Source organism: Malaclemys terrapin, chromosome 9, assembly GCF_027887155.1.
Source record: "Malaclemys terrapin pileata isolate rMalTer1 chromosome 9, rMalTer1.hap1, whole genome shotgun sequence".
In the NCBI taxonomy this organism is placed as follows: domain Eukaryota; kingdom Metazoa; phylum Chordata; order Testudines; family Emydidae; genus Malaclemys; species Malaclemys terrapin.
This window is the reverse complement of record NC_071513.1, coordinates 21,923,457-21,943,794: the sequence shown is the minus strand read 5'-3', so window position 1 is coordinate 21,943,794 and position 20,338 is coordinate 21,923,457. Positions and strand designations below refer to the sequence as shown.

The 20,338-nt window shown below is 45.2% G+C and overlaps 1 protein-coding gene across 7 annotated transcripts in view; it reads left to right on the top strand.

The window, feature by feature from the left end:
- The window catches only part of ARHGEF9 (Cdc42 guanine nucleotide exchange factor 9), a 307,995-nt gene that overhangs the window by 140,743 nt on the left and 146,914 nt on the right, over nucleotides 1-20,338 (top strand). Inside the window, exons 1-2 of one of the 7 annotated variants that reach the window (XM_054039991.1) lie at nucleotides 9,479-9,552; nucleotides 13,617-13,678. The exons of 5 other annotated variants lie outside the window; for them this stretch is intronic. In XM_054039991.1, coding sequence (XP_053895966.1) covers nucleotides 13,649-13,678 — 30 coding nt within the window. In that variant the 5' untranslated portion in view covers nucleotides 9,479-9,552; nucleotides 13,617-13,648. Of the gene's footprint in view, nucleotides 1-9,461; nucleotides 9,553-13,616; nucleotides 13,679-20,338 lie in introns of those variants that run through there. One more of the 7 variants, XM_054039992.1, reaches the window with a different exon arrangement.

The window sequence follows — 20,338 nt, the reverse complement described above, 5'->3', positions numbered from 1 at the left end:
AGAGGAGTAAAAATGTCAGTGTTTGCCTGGTGGAAACATATCACAAAAGGAACGAGAAGGGGCACTTTTCCAACCCAGAATGACTTCTGCAATGTCCTGCAAGTGAGTTGTACAGGATGCAGGACAGGCTGTCCCATGCAGTTCAGGACAGGGGCAGCTGACTTATTTTAACCAGTTGGGATAAACCAATAACCACTGGAATCTTTGTCCAAAATGGCGGCTGAAGCCAATGCCTGAACCCCAAGCAGGGATTTCCCTACGCCTCCCTCGAGTTTCCCTATCAGCCCACCCAGTGGTCAAACCAACCAACATGAAGAACATACTAAGAATATGTCATCTGAAGGTTCAAGTGGTGTATCTACATCCGAACAGCCCAAAGCACAAATGCAGCTACCTACTGAAGAAACAGTGTCTCCACAACCGAAAGGCAGTTCCTGATGTTTGTAGGTCAAACTTTTCCCATTTATCGAAGTTACAAAAAATGGCTACTAGTGCACCTCTTGCAAAAAAGTTTATGAATAAGGAAAGCTTCCAATTGCTACAATTGGTAAAAGTGGAGGAGCTTGGTTTGCCAGACCAATCAGCAGCAATGCTGACAAACTATATGAAAAGGTTGCAAAACACCAAGTCTCTGGACTGCATCAACATGTAGAAAACCTTACAAACCAGTCACTGTGAAAGCCAATTTTAGAAGTTCTTATGAGATTGTTAATGCTGTAAACAACACAGTTTATGCAAACAAATATGGTTATCACATCATACTTTCTATTTTAGCAAGAAATACCACACACTACAAACTAGAGGTCAATGTTAATTGCATTGACACTTGTTAACCCTAGGGTTGGACACTGGTTCTGAACAAGACTGGCAAATGCTCACTATCTTTCTGCAAGAAACTCAACTGACTGGTTAGAAGCATGCAGTACAATTGCGAAGGACTCAGAAGTTGAAAAAGTGAAGAACTCTCTAACCAAATTCAAAAAACTTTACATATATGGCTGATGAACACATCAATGCAAATGGGTGCCAAGTATTGTCATTGCGTACATTATCTTGAAGTTAGTGGTAGGCCAGCAGGGCCGGCACTGGCTTTTTTGCCGCCCCAGGCAAAAAAGCCTCCGGCCGCCCCCCCGCCCCGCGGCAGGGGAGGGCGGCCGGAGCCCCGGGGGAGGGCAGCGAGCCCCGGCCGGGGCTCCGCTGTCCCCGGCGGCCAGAGCGCCGGGGGGAGGGCGGCGAGTCCCAGTCGGGGCTCCCCTCTCCCCAGTGGCCAGAGCGCCGGGGGGAGGGCGGCGAGTCCCAGTCGGGGCTCCCCTCTCCCCTGCGGCCAGAGCGCCGGGGGGAGGGCGGCGAGCCCCGGCCGTGGCCCCGCTCTCCCCCGCGGCTGGAGCCGGAGCACCGCGCCGCCCCCCTCCAGGTGCCGCCCCAAGCACAAGCTTGGTGGGCTGGTGCCTGGAGCCGGCCCTGTAGGCCAGGAGATGCATTTCTAGATGTTCAGGTTATAGAAGACACATCGGCTGCATCTGTGACAACCCTAGGGTTACCATATTTCAACAATCAAAAAAGAGGACGGGAGGAGTCCTGCCCTAGCCCCGCCCCCATCCTGTCCTAGCCCCGCCCCTGCCCTTCCACTCCCTCCCACTTCCTGCCCCCTCAGAACCCCCAACCCTCCCCCCCACTCCTTGTCCCCTGACTGCCCCCTCCTGGGACCCCTGCCCCTAACTGCCCCCCAGGACTCCACCCCCTCCCTAAGCCTCCCTGCCTCTTGTCCCCTGACTGCCCCCTCCTGAGACCTTCCCCACATCCTAACTGGCCCCCTAGGACTCCACCCCCTGACAGCCCCCCCCAGAACTCCTGACCCATCTAAACCCCTCTGCTCCCTTTCCCCTGACTGCCCCCTCCTGGGACCCCTGCTCCTAACTGCCCTCCAGAACCCCACCCCCTCCCTAAGCCTCCCTGTTCCTTATCCCCTAACTGCCCCTTCCTAAGACCCCTCTCCCTAACTGCCCCCCAGGACCCTACCTCCTACCTGTACCCTGACTGCCCAAAACCTTATCCACCCCCCCCAGAAAACCACCCCCCAAACTCCCGACCCCCCCCTGCTCCTTGTCCCCTGACTGCCCCCTCCTGGGACCCCTGCTCCTAACTGCCCCCCAGGACTCCACCCCCTACCTAAGCCTCCCTGTGCCTTGTCCCCTAATTGCCCCCTCTTGAGACCCCCCCCCACCTGTACCCTGACTGCCCAAAACCTTACACCCCCAACCCCCAGACAGCCCCCCCCCGAACTCCTGACCCATCCAACCCTCCCCCTGCTCCCTGTCTCTTGACTACCCCCCTGCCCCAGAACCTCCCTGCCGCTTCTCTGACCCCCAGCCCCCTTACGGTGCTGCAGAGCAGCGCGCTCAGCAGCAGGGGGAGGGGAGCAGGGTCGGAGCTCCAGACTGCCGGAGGCTGAGGCGAACGGCCGGCGATCTGTGAATGCAGGGAGGGGGAGGGAGGGAGAGAGAGGAGGGGACTGATCTCAAGTTGCAGGGGAGAGGAAGGGGAAGTGAAGGAAGGGCTCTGGCTGCCGGAGCCCGTGCGAGTGGCACGATCCGGCCGGCTGCCCTGTAAGCCGCATACGCTCTGCCTGGGGGGGGAAGTCCGGACATTGACAAATTCCCCCCGGACGCTATTTTTAACTCAAAAAAGCCGGACATGTCCAGGGGAATCCGGACGAATGGTAACCCTAGACAACCCACATCTTAGAAGAGTTAAATACTTGTAAATTGGACCACAAACAGATGGCTGCTTGTGCATTTGATGAAGCTGCAAACTTCTCTGGAAGACATGGCAGAGTAGAAACTTTGTTCAGAGAAAAGAATCTCTCCTATATACAGGGCCAGCTCTAGGTTTTTTGCCGACCCCAAGCAAAAAAAAATTTGACTGCTCCACATCCCAGCCCTGGGCTCCTTGCCGCACCCCCTGCCACCCCAGCCCTGGGCTCTCCCCCCCTACCCGCACCCCCCTGCCGCCCCAGCCCTGGGCTCTCACTCCCCCACCCGCATCCCCTGCCGCCCCAGCCCTGGGCTCTCCCCCCTCCACCTGCACCCCCCTTCCGCAACAGCCCTGGGTCATTGGTAATTCTGTAATATGGTTACAGAACTGCAGTAAAGTGGAACAATTTTCAGCTTGTGTGATTGGAGGGTATCTGGATGCATATTATAAGACTGTCCTACATAAATGAGGAAAAGTTGAGGTGCCTTTATTATTCTTTTGTTCCTCTCTTTCTTTCTATGGGGAATTTGCCAGTGCAATATCACTGTCTTCCTTTTAAACAAAACAAACAAACAAAAAGGCAATGGCTGTTGAAAATAGCAATTCTAGTCCTAATAACCACTGAGAAGCATTTCTTGCTCAATTTTATCCTACTTTTTCTACAGCAAGTTACAGTGGATCAGTATATTTGATTTGGGAGAAATGAAGTAACAGCTGCCCAAACTGAGCTTGAGCACTCCTGAATTTTGAGGTGTTCAAATCTGGAAGCCAGGTGCTGGGGGGAGGGGGCGCTGTGGCTCCGCGGGGGAGCATGGTAGCACGTATGCAGCAGCGTGTCTGGCGCTGCACGAAGCCAGACACGCTGGTCTGAGTGGCACGGTAAGGGGGCTGGGGAGTTGGAGAAGGGGTAGGGGGTTCCGTAGGGGCAGTCAAGGGACAGGGAGTGGGGGGGTTGGATGGGGCGGAGGTTCAGGGGGGCAGTCAGGGGCAGGGAGAAGGGGGGGTTAGATGGGTCAGGGGTTTGGAGGGGGTAGTCAGGGGACAGGCAGCAGTTGGATAGGCATGGGAGTCCCAGGGGTTTGTCAGGGGACAGGTAGGAGGTGGGGTTCTAGGGGGGAAGTTGGGAGGGGTTTCTCAGAAGGGGGCAGTTGGGGACAAGGACCAGTGGGGCTTAGATAGGGGGTGGGGTTCTGGGGGCAGTTGGAGCAGGGGTCCCGGGAGGGGGTGATCAGGGAGCAGGGGGGTTGGATGGGTTGGGGTTTCTGTGGGGGGCAGTTGGAGGGAGTGGATGGGGGCAGGGTGGGGCTACCCTCCCTCCCCGTGGAGTGTCCTATTTTTTTAATGTTAAAATATGGTATCCCTACTCACAGTGCAGCTCTCCATTCAGAGCAGACTGCAGCATGAGGTCTCAGCTTCCTCACTCCCTCCCCCTCTTTCCAGTTGGTAGTGGCCAAGAGAATGCTGGGAAATGTAGTTCTTTCCCTTCTCCAGGGCTGGCTCTATAGGCAGGGAGCTAACCAAGGAACTACAGCTCCCAGGGCCCCCTGTTGGTTCTCAGCCCCCACGCTGGATCCCTGCTGCCCCTGCAAATGGGCTGCCCCAAGCACGTGCTTGCTTTGCTGGTGCCTAGAGCCTCCCCTGCCTATATACACTGCAGCAACCATCTTAATTTCAGTACCTGGAAAGATAATGGAGCAAATAATTAATCTATTTTCAAACATCTAGAAGATAATAAGGTGATAAGTAACAGTCAGCATGGATTTGTCAAGAACAAATCATGTCAAACCAACCTAATAGCTTTCTTTGACAGGCTTTGTGGACTGGGGGGAAGTGGTAGATGTGGGATATCTTGACTTCAGTAAGGCTTTTGATACTGATTCACATGACCTCATAAACAAAGTAGGAAAATACAATTTAGATGGAGCTACTATCAGGTGGGTGCAATACTGTTTGGAAAACCATTCCCAGAGAATAGTTATCAGTGGTTTGCAGTCATGATGAAAGGGCTTATCAGTAGGGTCCTGCAGGAATTGGTCCTGGGTAAAGTTCTGTTCAATGTCTTCATCAACGATTTAGATTTAGAACTCTTTGGCTTTAGATCACAGATTTATTACTGACCAAACAATAAGTGACTGGACTGGAAGCTCTTACTATTTGATTTCTACCCAATATTCATAAACCAGGCCCTGATCCATTTGGAACAGTGTTTCTTAGAGCTGTCATTTTAACATAGCTTGTTGTGTCTGAAAAGCACAACGTTGTCATTACTAGTAACTTACAAACAAGATTTAAAAAAAAATCAAATTGGGAAGTGTCACTATCCTTATTCTTAGTTTGTTAAAAACATGTCTCCTGTAAGAGGCTGCTATCAGCATGGGGCTGGATGTGAAATTTACTGACTTCTTACTGTTGTACACAATAGAGACACAAGGTGGGTGAGGAAATATCTTTTACTGGACCAACTGCTGGTGGTGGGAGAGACAAGCTTTTGAGTTACACAGAGCTCTTAAGTTTGGGAAAGGTACTCTGAGTGTCACAGCTAAATACAATGGGGCATAGATAGTTTAGCATAAGTAGTTAGCCCATGTTCTGGGTTGTACACAATGGCTGTTTCCTTGGCTGTTTTATGCCAAAAGAACATGATGTGGATTGGGAATTCCTTGTGAAAACCATGTAACTGTACTAAAAACACAGTCATGCTCTATCTACCTATCTCGGGTTCTTATATGGTCCCCGCACCATAAAATCTGAGCACCTCACAATCTTAGTGAGACACTATTATCCCTATTTTACAGATGGGGGAACTGAGGCACAAAGAGACTTGCCCAGCTTCACATAGGAAGTCTGTGGCAGAACAGGGACTTTAACCCAGGTCTCCAGAGTGCCAAGCCCTAACTACTGGGCCATCCTTCCTCTCTCTATTAGTGAATGCGGAGACAGCAGAGATTTCAATGAGAATTGAACTATTTAAAGCATAAGTCATTACTGCTTGAGCTAAAGGAGTGTCTCCTTTAGTTGTGAGTAAGTCCATTAGAATCACTGGGGTTATCCCCTAGTGGGAGACATGATCACATGCCTTAAGCCAGTTTATTACAAATGCAGATGTGTGGCATGAGTCTATGGTGCTGCTTCTTTAGTGACGTAAGTCTCAAAATTAACAAGATTACAGTTGGTCTGTTTTCAGTGGCCTCTCCAATTTTCTCTGTATTCAAGTCCAGTACATTTAAAAAAAGTGAAATTTCTTAGTGGCAGCTACTTGAACCAGTTCTGATTAGCATCGTCTGTGTTATGCCTTCAGAACTGGCTCCTGCCTTCTGATAAGAAACATGTCATCCTTGAACCCTCATTGTAAATTGTGGTTGTGAAAGCTCCTGTAATGCGAGTGTACGTGCATGCTGTCCCTGTGTGTATACACTAAGGTTATGGAGTGGATGGCCCACGAGGAGTTCAGATTTAGAGTCTGGTGTTCAGCACAAAGAATGACACACTTGAATCTCTTCTCTTGTCCATGCTCCTGCACATTTGTACCCTTTCAAGTCTCCTGCCAAATATTCTGCTGAGCATCGATGTGTTGAGTCACATGGTGGCAATTACTTGATGCCATGTTTGTGAGGTTAGCATACAACACAAGCCCCTGGTGATTCTGTTTGTAGGAAGTAGGGATGAGCGTGAGCCACAAGGTTAGGTTCCAAATCCAAACTCCCCCAGAGTCCAAGGGCATTTGGGTCTGGGATTTTGGTTTGGCCCGTTTTAGAGACGGAGACCAGCTGTAAGTTAGGGTTCCTCTCAGTGGTGCAAGTACAGCAGTATGGTCTGGTACGCCGTACCTGTAAGATAGTTATAGCTGGTACTCCGTACTGGAAAGACACAGGAGGAGCAGAACGTGGGGCTGCCTAGCGGCCCCATGCCAGCAACTCCACGCCAGAGGACAGGGCTGAGGGCAGGGCTGGGGGTGGTACAGCTACATCAAAGGAGCTGTTGCCGGGAGCCCCGCATTCTCCTTTCGCCATGGCTCTCCCAGGAACCGCAGCGGCGAAAGAAGCAGAATGTGTAGCTCCTCTGGCATGGCTGTACCGCCCCAGCCCTGTCCTCCATCTTACATCACACATAACACAAGCCTACACTTACTCCTGACACACATCAACACAACACAGCACAGCCTACACTTACTCTAGACCTAGTCAGAAAATGGTAAATATTTTGTAGTCTCAGTCTAGTTCCCAGTAAACAGATGTCCACATCACAGAAACCATTAGCAGCCTCAGCAGAAGCCATAGTGTGAATGAGCCATGGAGCTTGGACTCCTCTCCCACCCCAGAAATACTCCTTCCTTGCCAGGATGGGCTGAGAGCGTGGGGCGAGCTTGCACAGTTACTATCTGGGCTGTACCTATTCTGTGAGCTAAAGATTCAGCACAGTGGTGGGCAACTTGTGGCCTGCGGGCTGCACAAGGCCTGTCAGGGTAATTCACTGACGGGCCACGAGACAGTTTGTTTATATTGATTGTCCACAGGCACGGCCGCCCGCAGCTCCCAATGGCCGCGGTTCGCTGTTCCCGGCCAATGAGAGCTGCGGGAAGCAGTGCGGGCCGCAGGGACTTGCTGGCCGCCGCTTCTCGCAGTTCCCATTGGCCAGGAATGGTGAACCGCGGCTATTGGGAGCTGCGGGCGGCCATGCTTATGCTTTTTAGATCTAGAGGTCCTGAGTTCAGACCCTGGATATCTCCTCCGCGTCCACGGCAACAGAGGTAACATGCCAACTTAGATCTTGTGATGAGAGAAGATGGCTCAAGGAGGCTTGGGCCACATCCACTTAAATTAAAGAGCCTAGCATCTTTCTGAAATCTTGGCAGTTTTTAATTTCAATGAAAACGACACTCATTTGTTGCCCGTCATCCTGGTCTCCATGCATAAATTTCCTGAGTAAATTCTCAAGAGCAGATTTCCTGGAATGCATCGAAGATCAGCCCTGATTTTCACATTTCAGCATGTAAGGCATGTGCATTGGCAGGTTTCTACATTCGTCTTACCCTTACTGCCATCAATCATTTGCTTTTCAGAATTCACTGAGTGTAGAGAGGGGACAGGAACTGGGAAACAAAGTATTGTATATTTATCTTTTAAGGACCTACATGACCTGGAGATGGGGGAAAGAGAGGGTTGTTTTGTGTTTTTGTTTTCTTAGTGTAGGAATGAACTTTCTGGATGGTTGTAGCATAAATACAATTACTACAACCCCTTTTCCCTTTACTCCATTCTTCTGTACATCTGTGTCCATGGGATTAAGGTATAATTTAGTTCTCTGTGCGGAGAAATCTGTTAGCAATGCAGTACGTGCAGTACCAAGGACAAAGAGATTGTGCCATAAGGTATTTATAATTTGATAGCGTACATGGTGCTGTGCAGAACTGAGAAGAAGAGATAGTCCCTTACTCTTCAAAACATACTGTCTGTTTTTCAGACCCACACTGAGGTTCCAAATGATTGGGTGTGGGTTGCTCCTTCTGACAAGAGGCATAATAAGAGCTCAGCTTCTCTGCCTGTGGCACATAATAGTCTAGTCTCCTGTGGGCTGTAATGCTTTGGTCTCATTTCAGTTGTTGGGTTTGGTGTGCAGGTGGCTGGATGGTGCTGGTGGCCTGTGAGATACAGGAAGTCAGACGAAATGAACCTGTGGTTCCTTCTGGCCTTAAACTCTGTGACGGTGTGATGCTCTTGCCTTCTTATCCATCCCTAAACTGAACAGCCTTCTAGAAATAACATCGTTCATCCAAAGATTAAATCCACAATATACATAGTGCCTTGATCAAGTTACACAAGAAGCCAGTGGACTAGAACGCAGGTCACCTGAGGAACCGGCCTGTGCTCTAACCACTAGACCACACGCTCTGTTACATAAAGTGATGTATTTTCTGAACTGCTTTAAAAGCAGAAGAAACCATCCTGCTCCTCACTGCCATACTAAATGGAAGACTCATTTATGGTTCCAGCTTTTCCTTTGCATTTGACTGACAGCCAAGTTCCCTTCACTGCCTGGTCACTGGAGCTGATTAGTATGCGAAAGGGCCCGCCTCGCATTGAGAGATGCAGCAGCAGCAGCTTGCAGAGCTGTCACACTCACACAGGCTGCTTATCTGCACTGGCTTGACGAATTAAAAAGCAAGCCAGCCAGCAAGAAAGAGAAGGAGAGAGAGAGAGAGGGGGCAAGAGAAAGAGAGAGAACCTTGCAGCCAGCATTTGCGTTTTTGGTTTTTTTAAAGGAAGGATTTTGCGTCTGAAGTGATCACTGATTGTGATGATGCTTCACTTAGCAGGCTCCAGAATGAGCTAGAGGCAGCAGATAGGGGGATAAACAAACAAACAAAAAGCAGACCAAAACCAAATACCAACCAACAAACCAAACCAGGAACAGTTTTCTCCTTTATTCTAGCATGGTGGATGTATGGACAGTCTTACAGAGCAGAGGTTGACATCTCCAAATCTACCAGCCCCACATCTTGAACACTACAGTGTTCTGCATTGCACCATGACCTTGGATGTTCAAACGGTGGTCGTTTTTGCAGTGATCGTAGTGCTATTGCTTGTGAATGTCATACTCATGTTCTTCCTGGGCACTCGTTAAATGGATTTTTTCTCCTGAGCTGTTGGGGGCTCCTGCCACTAGCAATTCAACAAGAGAGCAAGAGCGAGAGAGAGAGAGAGAGAGAGAAAGGAGAGAGAGAGAGAGAGAGAAAGAGAGAGAGATTTCTTACTGAGGGGGGAAAACGCACTGAGCTTCAACATGGCCTCGCTGTGATATGTATGACGTTGGTATATTATCTCTCCGTAAATCTTTTGTCATGTCTTGTCTTTTAAGTATGCCTGTAAGTGTAGCTGCTTATTGCCTGGGTTTTAAATGTGATAAATAATCATAATCCATTCCTATATCTCTTGGTTACAGATAGCTAGTTACAGTTGTACATACCGAGATAGAAACAGAGTAAAAAAAATTGTTAAAAGAATAAGCATTAGGTGTGTTGTTTTTATTCCTTTAAAAAATATGGACTCCCGTTAAGAACAGAATAGGGATTTTTTGGTCGACATTTCTTGCAAGCGATTAATGTCTAGTGTCTCCGAGAGTAACTGTGTAGGTGCCAGGTGAGAGACGGTGTGTATTTAATTGAATCTAGAGCACTAGCCGTTTTTAAAAGGTGGAGAGAAATCCTAGCTGAGAAATTAATGTTATTAAATCTTTGCTAAAATAACATTCAGCCACAAAAAGGGGAAGAAATTTGATTGATCGATTGATTTCTGTTGCCTTGACAGTGTGACTCGAATACTCAATGTTCAGTCCAGAAGCCTCCAAATTCTATGTTCCCACCAGTTTAGCATAGCTCTTTTCTTTAGACATATAGCAGAGAATGAAACATAACCAGCTGGGCTTTTTTTCTATTTATGTGTGTTTCATATCTTTGCAGAGTGGGAAGAGATCAGAGATGAAAAGTAATGCATGCTTTGTTTTCCTCTGTTAAAGCAACAGATGCAGGGGTTTTGGGTCTTGTTTTGACTTTTTTCTAAAAATATTAGTTAGGCTCCCTTTTTTTTTTTTTTTAATGTACAAATGAAAAATCTTTGCCCATCTCGGGGATAACAGGATTCCAATATGGGCAGTTTTTGGTGACTTCATTTACATTGATTTTCTTGAAAACGAAGTGCTAAGTTACATATTATAGGCTCAATGAGAAAGTGACCACTAGTTCGAGGTCCTTTTGTTAAGAGATGTCCAGAGCAAAATGAAATTGTTTGCAAGCTGGGTCACAGGGTGGTTTTGGAGGTGGGTTTCAATGAACAAAGTTTAGTAGGAATACGAAATGTGCTGGGAAGAGTAATATCTTCTCCATGCAAATATCATACACAGAAGCCGTGTTTCTGTTTGAAATCTTGTCCACTCTTTATTTATTATTTCTGCTACAAGAAAAGATCCAGACTTGCTAAAATAAACAAATAAAAATTAAAAATAATCACAGCCTGTTTTGGGAATGTTTGCGTCTCATGAGAATATTAACTGTGAGTGTATTTCTGTGATAATACAGGCAGTTCGAACTAGCTCCATCTGTCTACATTATTTTTCCTATGTACTCCGTTAGCTGAAATAATACATATCCACAAAGCCATAGATATAGACGTATATAGACATATACTGTATACACATATATATCCAGATGAATGTGTCAGTTACAACTTAAGCACAGTTTTATGTATAGTTAAGTGTATAGTTATAGTAAAGTGTCAGATTTTGATATTAAAACAAATGCTGCAAATCTGACACTTTCAAACCTGGCTTTAACTGCAAATACAGAGAAGAAAAAAAAATCACTAGCGTCAAATATTGTAGCATTCAGCCACATAAACCAGCAAGAAATGTTTAATCAATATAGCCAGTTTTAATACATATTTTCTCTATCTATAATACCTCCATAAATTGTGATATAAGCCCATAGCAACAACTCCAGTGCCTGCTGGCTGTTTTTCCTTTTACTCACTTGTAGCTACCCATGGAACAGGTGATTGCTTCACTTTACAGAAGACTGAGTGGGTCTTCTTCTAAAAAATCATCATGATGATGGTTTGGATGGCTTAACAAGTAGAATTTGCCTTGTTTTCTGTCTTAGCCATCTGATGTCAATATATGCATGGGTTGGAAAACCTCTTGGAACCAGATTGAATGAACATAGTTGACCATGAAATGGGAATTCTTTGCCTGGGATTTTTCCCCTCAGAAAACTAACAATCAAACAACCCCCCAAAATGATTTGATTTAATAATTTTGAATGGCATAGTTATTTAGAGGAGTAGGTAGGGGAGAAAACACAAAAAACAAAAATCGGGGAAAGAAGCAGAAAGAGCGAAAACTGGTCTTAACTGTCTGATTTTTTTTTTTTTAAGGCTAGATTTTGGCATGAAGGTTTCCCTTTAAATAAGATTTCTACAAGGAATGCTTGGTAACTAATGTGTATTTCTGTCTAGCACACTCACATTCCTTAATGCAGAGATTCTGCCTGACATTTTGCATTCTGGAAATGTGTGTGTATATGACAGCCTATGTTAGAGTATGTGTGAGCATGCTAGTATGTGAAAGGTCTGTGTTTGAGTGTGTTAGCTTGTATGCTATAATTTTGATTCCATTATTGGTGCGGTTTTGTATTTTGTGTTGCTAAGGAATTAAAATGGGGGTGCAAGTGTGGAATGAGGGGTGCCAAATGCTACACTCAACTCTAAGAATTGTAGAGTGATCACTGGGTATTGTTCTTTTAATTTCATTTTATTTAAAAATAAATAAATCTGAAACCTGGAAATTGGAAAATAATTTCAATTTAAATCTTGTATTTTATTTACCTGGAGGCTAATGGAATCAAAGAAGGCAGATTTATATGTAACAATGTGAAAATGAAAGTTTGGGAGTAGAAAAGTTTGTGTGTCATTTAAACAATGTTGTTCTTATTGTATAGATAGGGGTTTCTCATAGACTTTTGGATGGGAAGGGAGGAGAAGGGCATTAGAAATGAGTCTATTTTTTCCCCAACCTGTTAATTAAAGGCCACTCTTTCAAATGGCCCTCAACCTGGCCTCTACAATCACGTCTTGGTGATGTTGCAACTGCAATTCCGCATTTAAAAAATATAACATTCAGCCATCTAACTGCCTGATTCTCAGGAGCAATTAGCTAGTTGTCTTTATTTAAAAGAAAGAAATATCACAATATTCCACATTCATAGTCCAAGCCATGACTGCTTATAATAGTGAAGTGGTGTTGTTTGGGGTGACAACATGGCTAGATGTCCATGTTTTATTACCTTCACTCTCAAATGATTGCACTTGCAATTTTAGGGCCTGGTCATACAAACACATATGCATATGAGTAGCTTACATACAGGAACTCAATGGGTCTATTCAAGTTACTTACATGTATAAGTGTTTGCAGAGTAAGGGTCCAGAGGCCGGTTTTGTAAGTTTGGCCCTTTAAGTCTCTCTTTTCTCTGGATACAAGTAGGGTATGCTTCACTTTTTTGGGAAAGCTCAAGCCAGAAATAGGGTGAGAGGGGGAAGTTACCTTTTAATTAAAAATAAAAGAGAGAGAGAGAACATCCCTTCTGTAATATGCTGGCCATAAAAATTACCCCCTTATTAATCCCATCAAAGCTTTCCATTGACTACTACATGTATATGTTACAGCTGGGGTGACTGGAGACCTAACTCACTGTTTGTCGGCTTCAGCAGGATTCAATGTTATTTCAAGAAAATGCCTCTGACTGTATCATAGCAACCCCTGTATCACACAGTACATAAAAAGTCCATTCTTCCTAAGCTGAAATCCACCTTCTTAAAGATCCAGGCACCTTTCTAGATAAGGGGAAACACAGGTGCATATTTTTCCTTTCCGATGCTTCAGAAAAAGCGCATATGTCACCATTATCAGTACTAAACCTAGTATTCTTTCCATTCTTCAATGTGGTTTTAATTCTGATTCTTTAAGGCTAACAAAAGGGATTAAAAAAAAGCTTTTGCCACCCCTCTTGATATTCCTCCCCCCCCCCCATCCATTTTAAATCTCACATGACAAGTAAAAGGGGACGGGACAGCTCAGAGGTCTCTGACGTGATTGTTCTTTTCTGTCCTGCCATTTGGATTTTACCCTGGGATGGCAGCAGTACAGCATTTGCTTATGCTTTATAGTGAATGAAGAGCTGAGTAGATTCCAGTCCTTTTGTGGGAACGCAGAGGTGCTTTCTCATCCCATAGATGAATGTTGTTAAGAGCTGCATGTTCACCTGACTCCTGCCCCCATCTGTTTGCATAATGTGGTTATATTTCTTTTTGGATCAGGTATTCAGTACACAGCCCAACTGCTGTGTATAATGTCTGAAGGAAAATTGCCAAAAATCCATGTAAGTTTTTTTTTTTAATTTGTTAAATTAACAGAATCCATCTCTTCTTTACTGTTCATTTCATTGTATTGTTGTTCTTTTATTTTTATTTAATGAATGCTGGTTGTGATTGGAGATATAGTTCTTAATTCTCTGTATACAGTGCTTGCCTGCTTGCATGTATGCATCTATGTACCTATGACTTTACTGTATTTGTATATGCTATATATTGTTAGTAATGCATCTGGGTAGAGGAGGAGGGGTTGTCTGTATTTTGTATTCACAATGTATATCTTTCTGAACCGAGTATAGTAATTGTATTCATTGTGTATCTCATCTACTGGGATGTTATCCAGGCTACTTTATAAATTGTGTCGTTTGCTCTCTTTCGTTTAAGATATTCCTAACTGTACAAAGTTAGGAAGATTAAGGGGAACTATCTAATTATTATCAATAATAATAACTGTGCTGCTGCGGAGAGGATGTGTTTGTCTTGGGGTTACAGCTGGTGACTGGAGGACAGGTGTCCAGGTAGCCATTCCCAACGCTGCCACTGACTTTCTGAGTGGCCTTGGCCAAGTCACTTCACCTCTTTGAGCCTTGGTCTCCCGGGCTGTAAAATTGGGATAATGCTATGTCAGTGGACTATAGAGAGGAACAACAATTAATGTTTTCTCATATCCTAATATGTCATTTGAATGTAATGTATTATTATTCTATTCAATTGGCTGAGCTGTGTGTGGCATTAGTCGGCTAATGGGCGTCTGCCCATACCATACGCAGTTGGATTTAGCATTTTGTTTTAAGGGAATCCTGTTTTGGCCTGTGAGCTGTAGTGATTTATACTTCCAACTAAAAATAGATGCTCCTGGAGGAAGAGCTGCTGAAGAAACCATGAAGGATCTTCTTTTTAATGTGGCTATGAGCTTTTCCCTTAGAGAAAAAAGACTTTATTTTTAATTCTAGAGAACACTCAGACTGTTGGGCTCTCTGTAACCCTTTCTGTGATCGTTGCCTTCAAAGCATCATGCAGCCTGCTTTTCCAGTTGGAAAAGCACTTTTAGAATATTGCATTCTATGTTGTCAGGACCTTCCACTGGGAAGAGGAAACTTGTGGCAGAAAGTCCTCCAGAGAATTCCCATTGATGAGTGTGTCTTTAGGGTCAGGAGGCTTTGTCAATAGAGGATAACCAAAATTAAAGAGAAGCCTGAGGAACTGAAGGAGCTGTGTTTCAAAGGCAGTTAAAGAAAGAGACGTGGATTTGTGATGGCAATACTTAGCATGATTTATCCGTACTGTATCCTAAAGTACTGCATAAGGTCTTTTAGCTATCTTTATCCCCATTATAAAGATGGGGAAACCAAGACACAGAGAGGTCACAAGATGAGTTAATGGCAGAGTTAGGAATAGAATCAAGGCCTCCTGATTCCCAGTCAAGTGCCTTATCCAATAGTCTGCACTGCCTCCTGAGTGTGAGAGGTGCACTTCAGGTAATCATGCAAAAGTGTGAATGCCTCTTTGAAGCTTATATTAATTTTATCTGAATATTGTTATCTGGAAATATCATGAGAACAGGCTAGATTTTGAGATTTCCAGGATTGCCTATTTTCAGTTTGGTAAGGAGTATCTTTCTCACCGCTATTTTGAGATTTCCACTTCTCCTTCTGATAGAATCCAGGAACCATTAATGCATGAAAAAATTAAGTATATTGCCCATGCCAGTTTCGGACAATGGAAAATGGTGGCTAAGAGGCTTGTCCGTCCTTAGCCTGAACAGAGACATCTGAGTCGATATTACTCAATTCGCTGCCTGTGATTGTCTGTCTGTTCTGAGTTGAAGCCCCTGGCTAACTAAAATATGGGAATGTATTTCCAGCCCATTTCCTCTACTTTCTGGTCCGATTGGCTAAAGGGGCAACTGCTTTTGTAGCCCTGCTGCCCTGCGTCAGTAGGTGGCACTCTTCTTTCTGAGTCAGTACTGAAGCAGTGCCCCAGCTACCTCAGGGAATGGTGTGCTGCTTGTTTTTTCTATTTTTCTGGCATTCCATATATAAACTTAGGCTCCTGGTAATTTCGAGTCATTAGCTGGCTCATTGCACTTTCATGAGAATAAGTATGTGCTGAGCAAATGTTAGTTTGTATTTTGCCTGCATCAGTTTCCCCTTCAAATTTCAATGTGCTCTGGTATTCTTCACGTCTTGTGCTAAGCTGTCATGTATTGTTGCTGTGCACTGTTGAGCAGCTGCCACAATCTTCCCCAGAGAGAGCTGCATTTTTGCAGTGGGTGAAGTGATTCATTGTACAGAGTTTGTTAATCTCTTCTAGTGAAATGCACTGCATAAAAGAAAAAAAATAGTTTATTTTCTGCTTGTAAGTACAGCCAGTATCCGTTACCCTCGTTTTCATTATACTTGTGGCAGCCCCATAAGTTGGCCTTTATAAAGAGATGTCTTACACATAATGATGAGGATAATTGTCATTGAGTTTACAATGTGATACTTATTCAGGGGGGTATCAAAGGATCTTTTAAATACCCAGTAGCAAACCTGGAGAATCATATTATTTAAGTAAAAGTTTGTTGATTTATATTTTCTTCCCAATTTCCACCTTGTTTCAAATACTTGGGACATTTCCTGAAAGCAGGTCTCTGTTACTAAGGGGTGAACTTTCTCCAGGGGCAAATTTCTGAATCCATAATCCTCTGTTTGCAACATTGTAACTGGTTGCTGTAAAAGTGATTGCAACGTCACAAACAGAAGACTTTAGGAGTGGAATCAGCAGAAGAAATAATTTTTTTTTTTAAGGAACATAAATCCTAATTTCCTGGGAGATGTCTCTAGTAATTAAAAAAAAAAGGGGGGGGGACAAAACAACCTCCTGCCCAGAATAAATAAATACACATTTGAAACAACAGCAACATAGGGCTTAGTCTTTATTCTGCTAAACTGTCGAGTTATTTTGCTGGGAATAGTTGCAGAAAAAGTTTTTGACATCTAAAATGAACCAACTGGGAAAGCAGAATGAAGATTTGCTTGTATCCTTAGAGGATTTTTCAAAGAATTCCTATCGACCAGATTTCCTATGTTAATTTTGATGGCACTGTTCCCTTCTGTTTTAGTTACGGTAATTCTGTTTGTCTGGCAAGATTTATACAAGGGTTGTGTACTGTAATTTCTATTCTGACACTAAATGTATATTTAGGTAATGCTTGCGATCTAAAATTCATTCTCTGTAATTTGATAAGCTACTGATTAGTTTATGTGCTGTTCTCTTTCCTTGCCTAGCTGAGGTGCAGTCACTTTTATTGTGAGCTTGCAAAAGTGTGATTAAGCTTTGGTGATTGTTTTTAATATGCATTCCTGGGCCCAGGAATAATGCGGGTACTTTGATTTTTTTAAGCTTCCATCAAAATTTTGTTTAAAAAGCACACACTGTTAGAACGCTTTCTGGATCTGAAAGGAATGTGTTTGAAAGCTTTGGGAAACATCAGTTTCTTTTTAAGGGTAACAGGAATGTTTACACCAATCTGATCTAGAAATGTGCATTGAAATTAAAATTTGTTACCACAGTTTTGTGTGTGTGTGTGTGTGTGTGTGAAAGAGAGAGAGAGAGAGAGAGAGAGAAATACCTGTGTTAACCATATACTAGGGGTGTGTGTGTGTGTGTGTGTGTGTATATATATATAGGGAAGAGTAGGACAAGTAGCTTTCCCTCATTTTGTCCCTCGGTAGGACCAGCCACAGTGGGGAGCAGAGATTGTTGCCACTGAGGGGGGAAATGGAAGGTGGTGTGGTGTGAGGATGGAGCCTGGGCACTGCTCCTCTCTGCACTGACGAGTGGACTTGGCCTGTGAAGGGAGGAGTGTGCACTCCCAGCATCCTTCCAAATGCAGGCAGGCACTGCCTAGGGTGACCAGATGTCCTGATTTTATAGGGACAGTCCCGATATTTGGGGCTTTTTCTTACATGGGTGCCTATTACCCCCCACTCTCTATCCCGATTTTTCACACTTGCTATCTGGTCACCCTAGCACTGCCACTCCACCCACTGTTCCTCTAGAGCCCCACAGGGCTGCCCGGAGGGGAGGGGGGCAAGTGGGGCAAGCCCTGGCCTGGCGGCAGTCCAGGTCTTCGGCGGTGGGGGGCCCTTCAGTCGCTCCGGGTCTTCAGTGGCATTTCGGCGGCGGGTCCTTCAGTGCTGCCGCAGACCCGGAGCGACTGAAGGGCCCCCCCCGCTGCCAAAATGCCGCCAAAGACCTGGACCGCCACTACGTGAGTACAAGCGCCACAGCTCCCCTGCTTTGCCCCAGGCCCCCTGAATCCTCTGGCTGGCCCTGGAGCCCCAGGAGGAATCCTGGCTGCATCAACCAAAACTCCTCCAGGGCCACACATGGCAGCGCTGTTACTCACCAACCTTCCAACCCAGACAGTGGCTGAAAGCCACAATCTTGCCTGATTATACACCAGTGCCGAGAGGAGATGGAAGATGAAGGAAGTTATAAGGAATGAAGGTGCTGGAATGAGTTATGGGCCACACATCAGCCTTCCCCATGTGCTGGGCATCACACCTGTGCTGGAGAAAAAGGGCTTGCCTCTTGTCACTGGGCCTTGTTTTCAGTGACAGGAGCTTCCTGACTGTGTCAGGCTCAGTGAACTAGGGGCATCAAGTCTCAGGTTTTGAACAGAGTCATCTGTAATTAACAGGGAGAGGCCGCTGTAATCCAGGGCGGGTTAGGCGACAGCTGGACGGATGTTCGGCCCCTCTGGTTAAGGCTAAATGAATCTCTAGTCCCATAGTGTCCAGTGCCAGATTGCACCAATCTGCTGGAGAGCTGGGATTCTGCAGAGCCATTTGAAAGTCTTTCCTGTTGGATTAAAAAAATTTTAAAAAAGAGAGAAAAGGAGCAGCCCTGGAAGGAGCTAGTTTGTTGTCTTTATGTATGGCTAAATGTGTGACAGGCACGATTAGGAATGACTGTTAAGAGGAGACAGTCCTCTTCTGTGCAAATCGTGAGAGCCCTTTGCAGTTGTTAATAAAAGCTGATTGGAACTGCAGCCACCCCACCTTGTCTTAAGGCAACTTTAAAGATTCCCCTCCCCCCCCCACAAAAAAAGATCTCCTTAGTGCTCCAGGAAGTGGTGTCGATGACCTAGCACATGGTGCTCTCCTCTCTGAGTCAGTACTGCACCATTAGTCCAGCAGGGATGTACAGGGCACTGTACTGGCTCAGCTTCCATTTTTCTGATGAGACATTTAACTCAGGATCGGACTGCAGCTAGTCATTAAAGCCACTTTAATGGCAGGTATCGCAAGGAGTTGTTAGGGGTGTTTGCTCCAGCGTTCTTGTTATCTTCTTCCCTCCCCTCCCATCCCCCAGTTTCAGTAGGGCATGGTTGTTGTTGTTCACCTCCTGTTTTGTAGTGTTGCTGTGTATTGTTAAACAGTTGCTCTGTTTCACCCCAGAAGTGGCTGCCTTTCAGTGATGGTTTAAGTAATCTCTAGGGTCTGTTTTGTGTAACAGTTTGTTAGGTTGCCTCTCTCACATGCGCGCGCACACACGTGTATGTGTGTGCATGTATGTATATATCTGTAAGTGCGTGTGTGCGTTTCCCGATATGGTTTGAGAAATATGAGGCAGTGGCAAGGCAAGTGCATGTTACATAATCTTTGGGAGTGAAGAAAACATTGTTGCAATTCATTAGGAGGCAGGCCTTCTGCAGGCAGCATTTGTTAGCATCATTTAACCATTGATGTGTGTAGTTCTGCCAACTGGCCATGTTTTTGTCATATACAGTTGTGTCTGATTTGAAAATCTGGTTCCACCAGCCTTTGGTTTTGTTATATTTTTAAAGTAAATAATAATAATAATAATTAATAATAGCAAAATCTCAGGATGAGGATGATGGGTCTTCCTTTGCTTTATGTGTCGCCTGCAAGGAATCTTTCTTCCCCCTTCCCTGGCTCCGTTCTCTTTAAAATCGCTGTGCCTCAAGAAATCAGACACAAATGTGGCTTGAAATAAATATTGCACCCCTCCCCCTATCTCTCACATGCTCTCACCCACCCATCCGCCTACACACGAATGGGAGAATGAAATCAACATCTACTTTTAGCCAGAGCCTTATGGCTCTGCAAGCTGATTTTAGACTCTTTTCCCCAGCATTGTGGCTGTGGTTGATGTATATATGAATGGTAAAATAGGAGAGGATTTGAATACAGTATTAATTGGCTCTGCAGTCTTAAGAGTGTCCCTCTGGACCCAGAGGGAGTAATGCCGACATATGCAGCGAACAGAAGAGTATTCAAAGAGGATGGGGCAGTTTCTTTCTTGTTCAGTAAGCATTGAGAACTGGGGGAAGCATCATCAGTTAGATGGAACTAGGGGAGTGGGAACAAACAGCAAATAAGAGGAATCTGGATTGAGTGAAACAGGAGTAAATAAGAGAATCTGAATTCTTCTTCCATACAAAAGGACTTGTATCCAGCTGCTTATATGTTACAGCATCTCTGCACTCTCCTCTCTCAGTATATCCAAAGGGAAGAGGAGGAGGAGCAGCAGGGCATTGGGCAGGAAATGAAAATGTGACTTAAACTCTTAGTCTTTCCATGCCTCAGTTTCTCTATTTGTAAAAGAGAGGTTGTAATATTTACCTTCCTCACAGGGGGCTATGCAGCTTAATT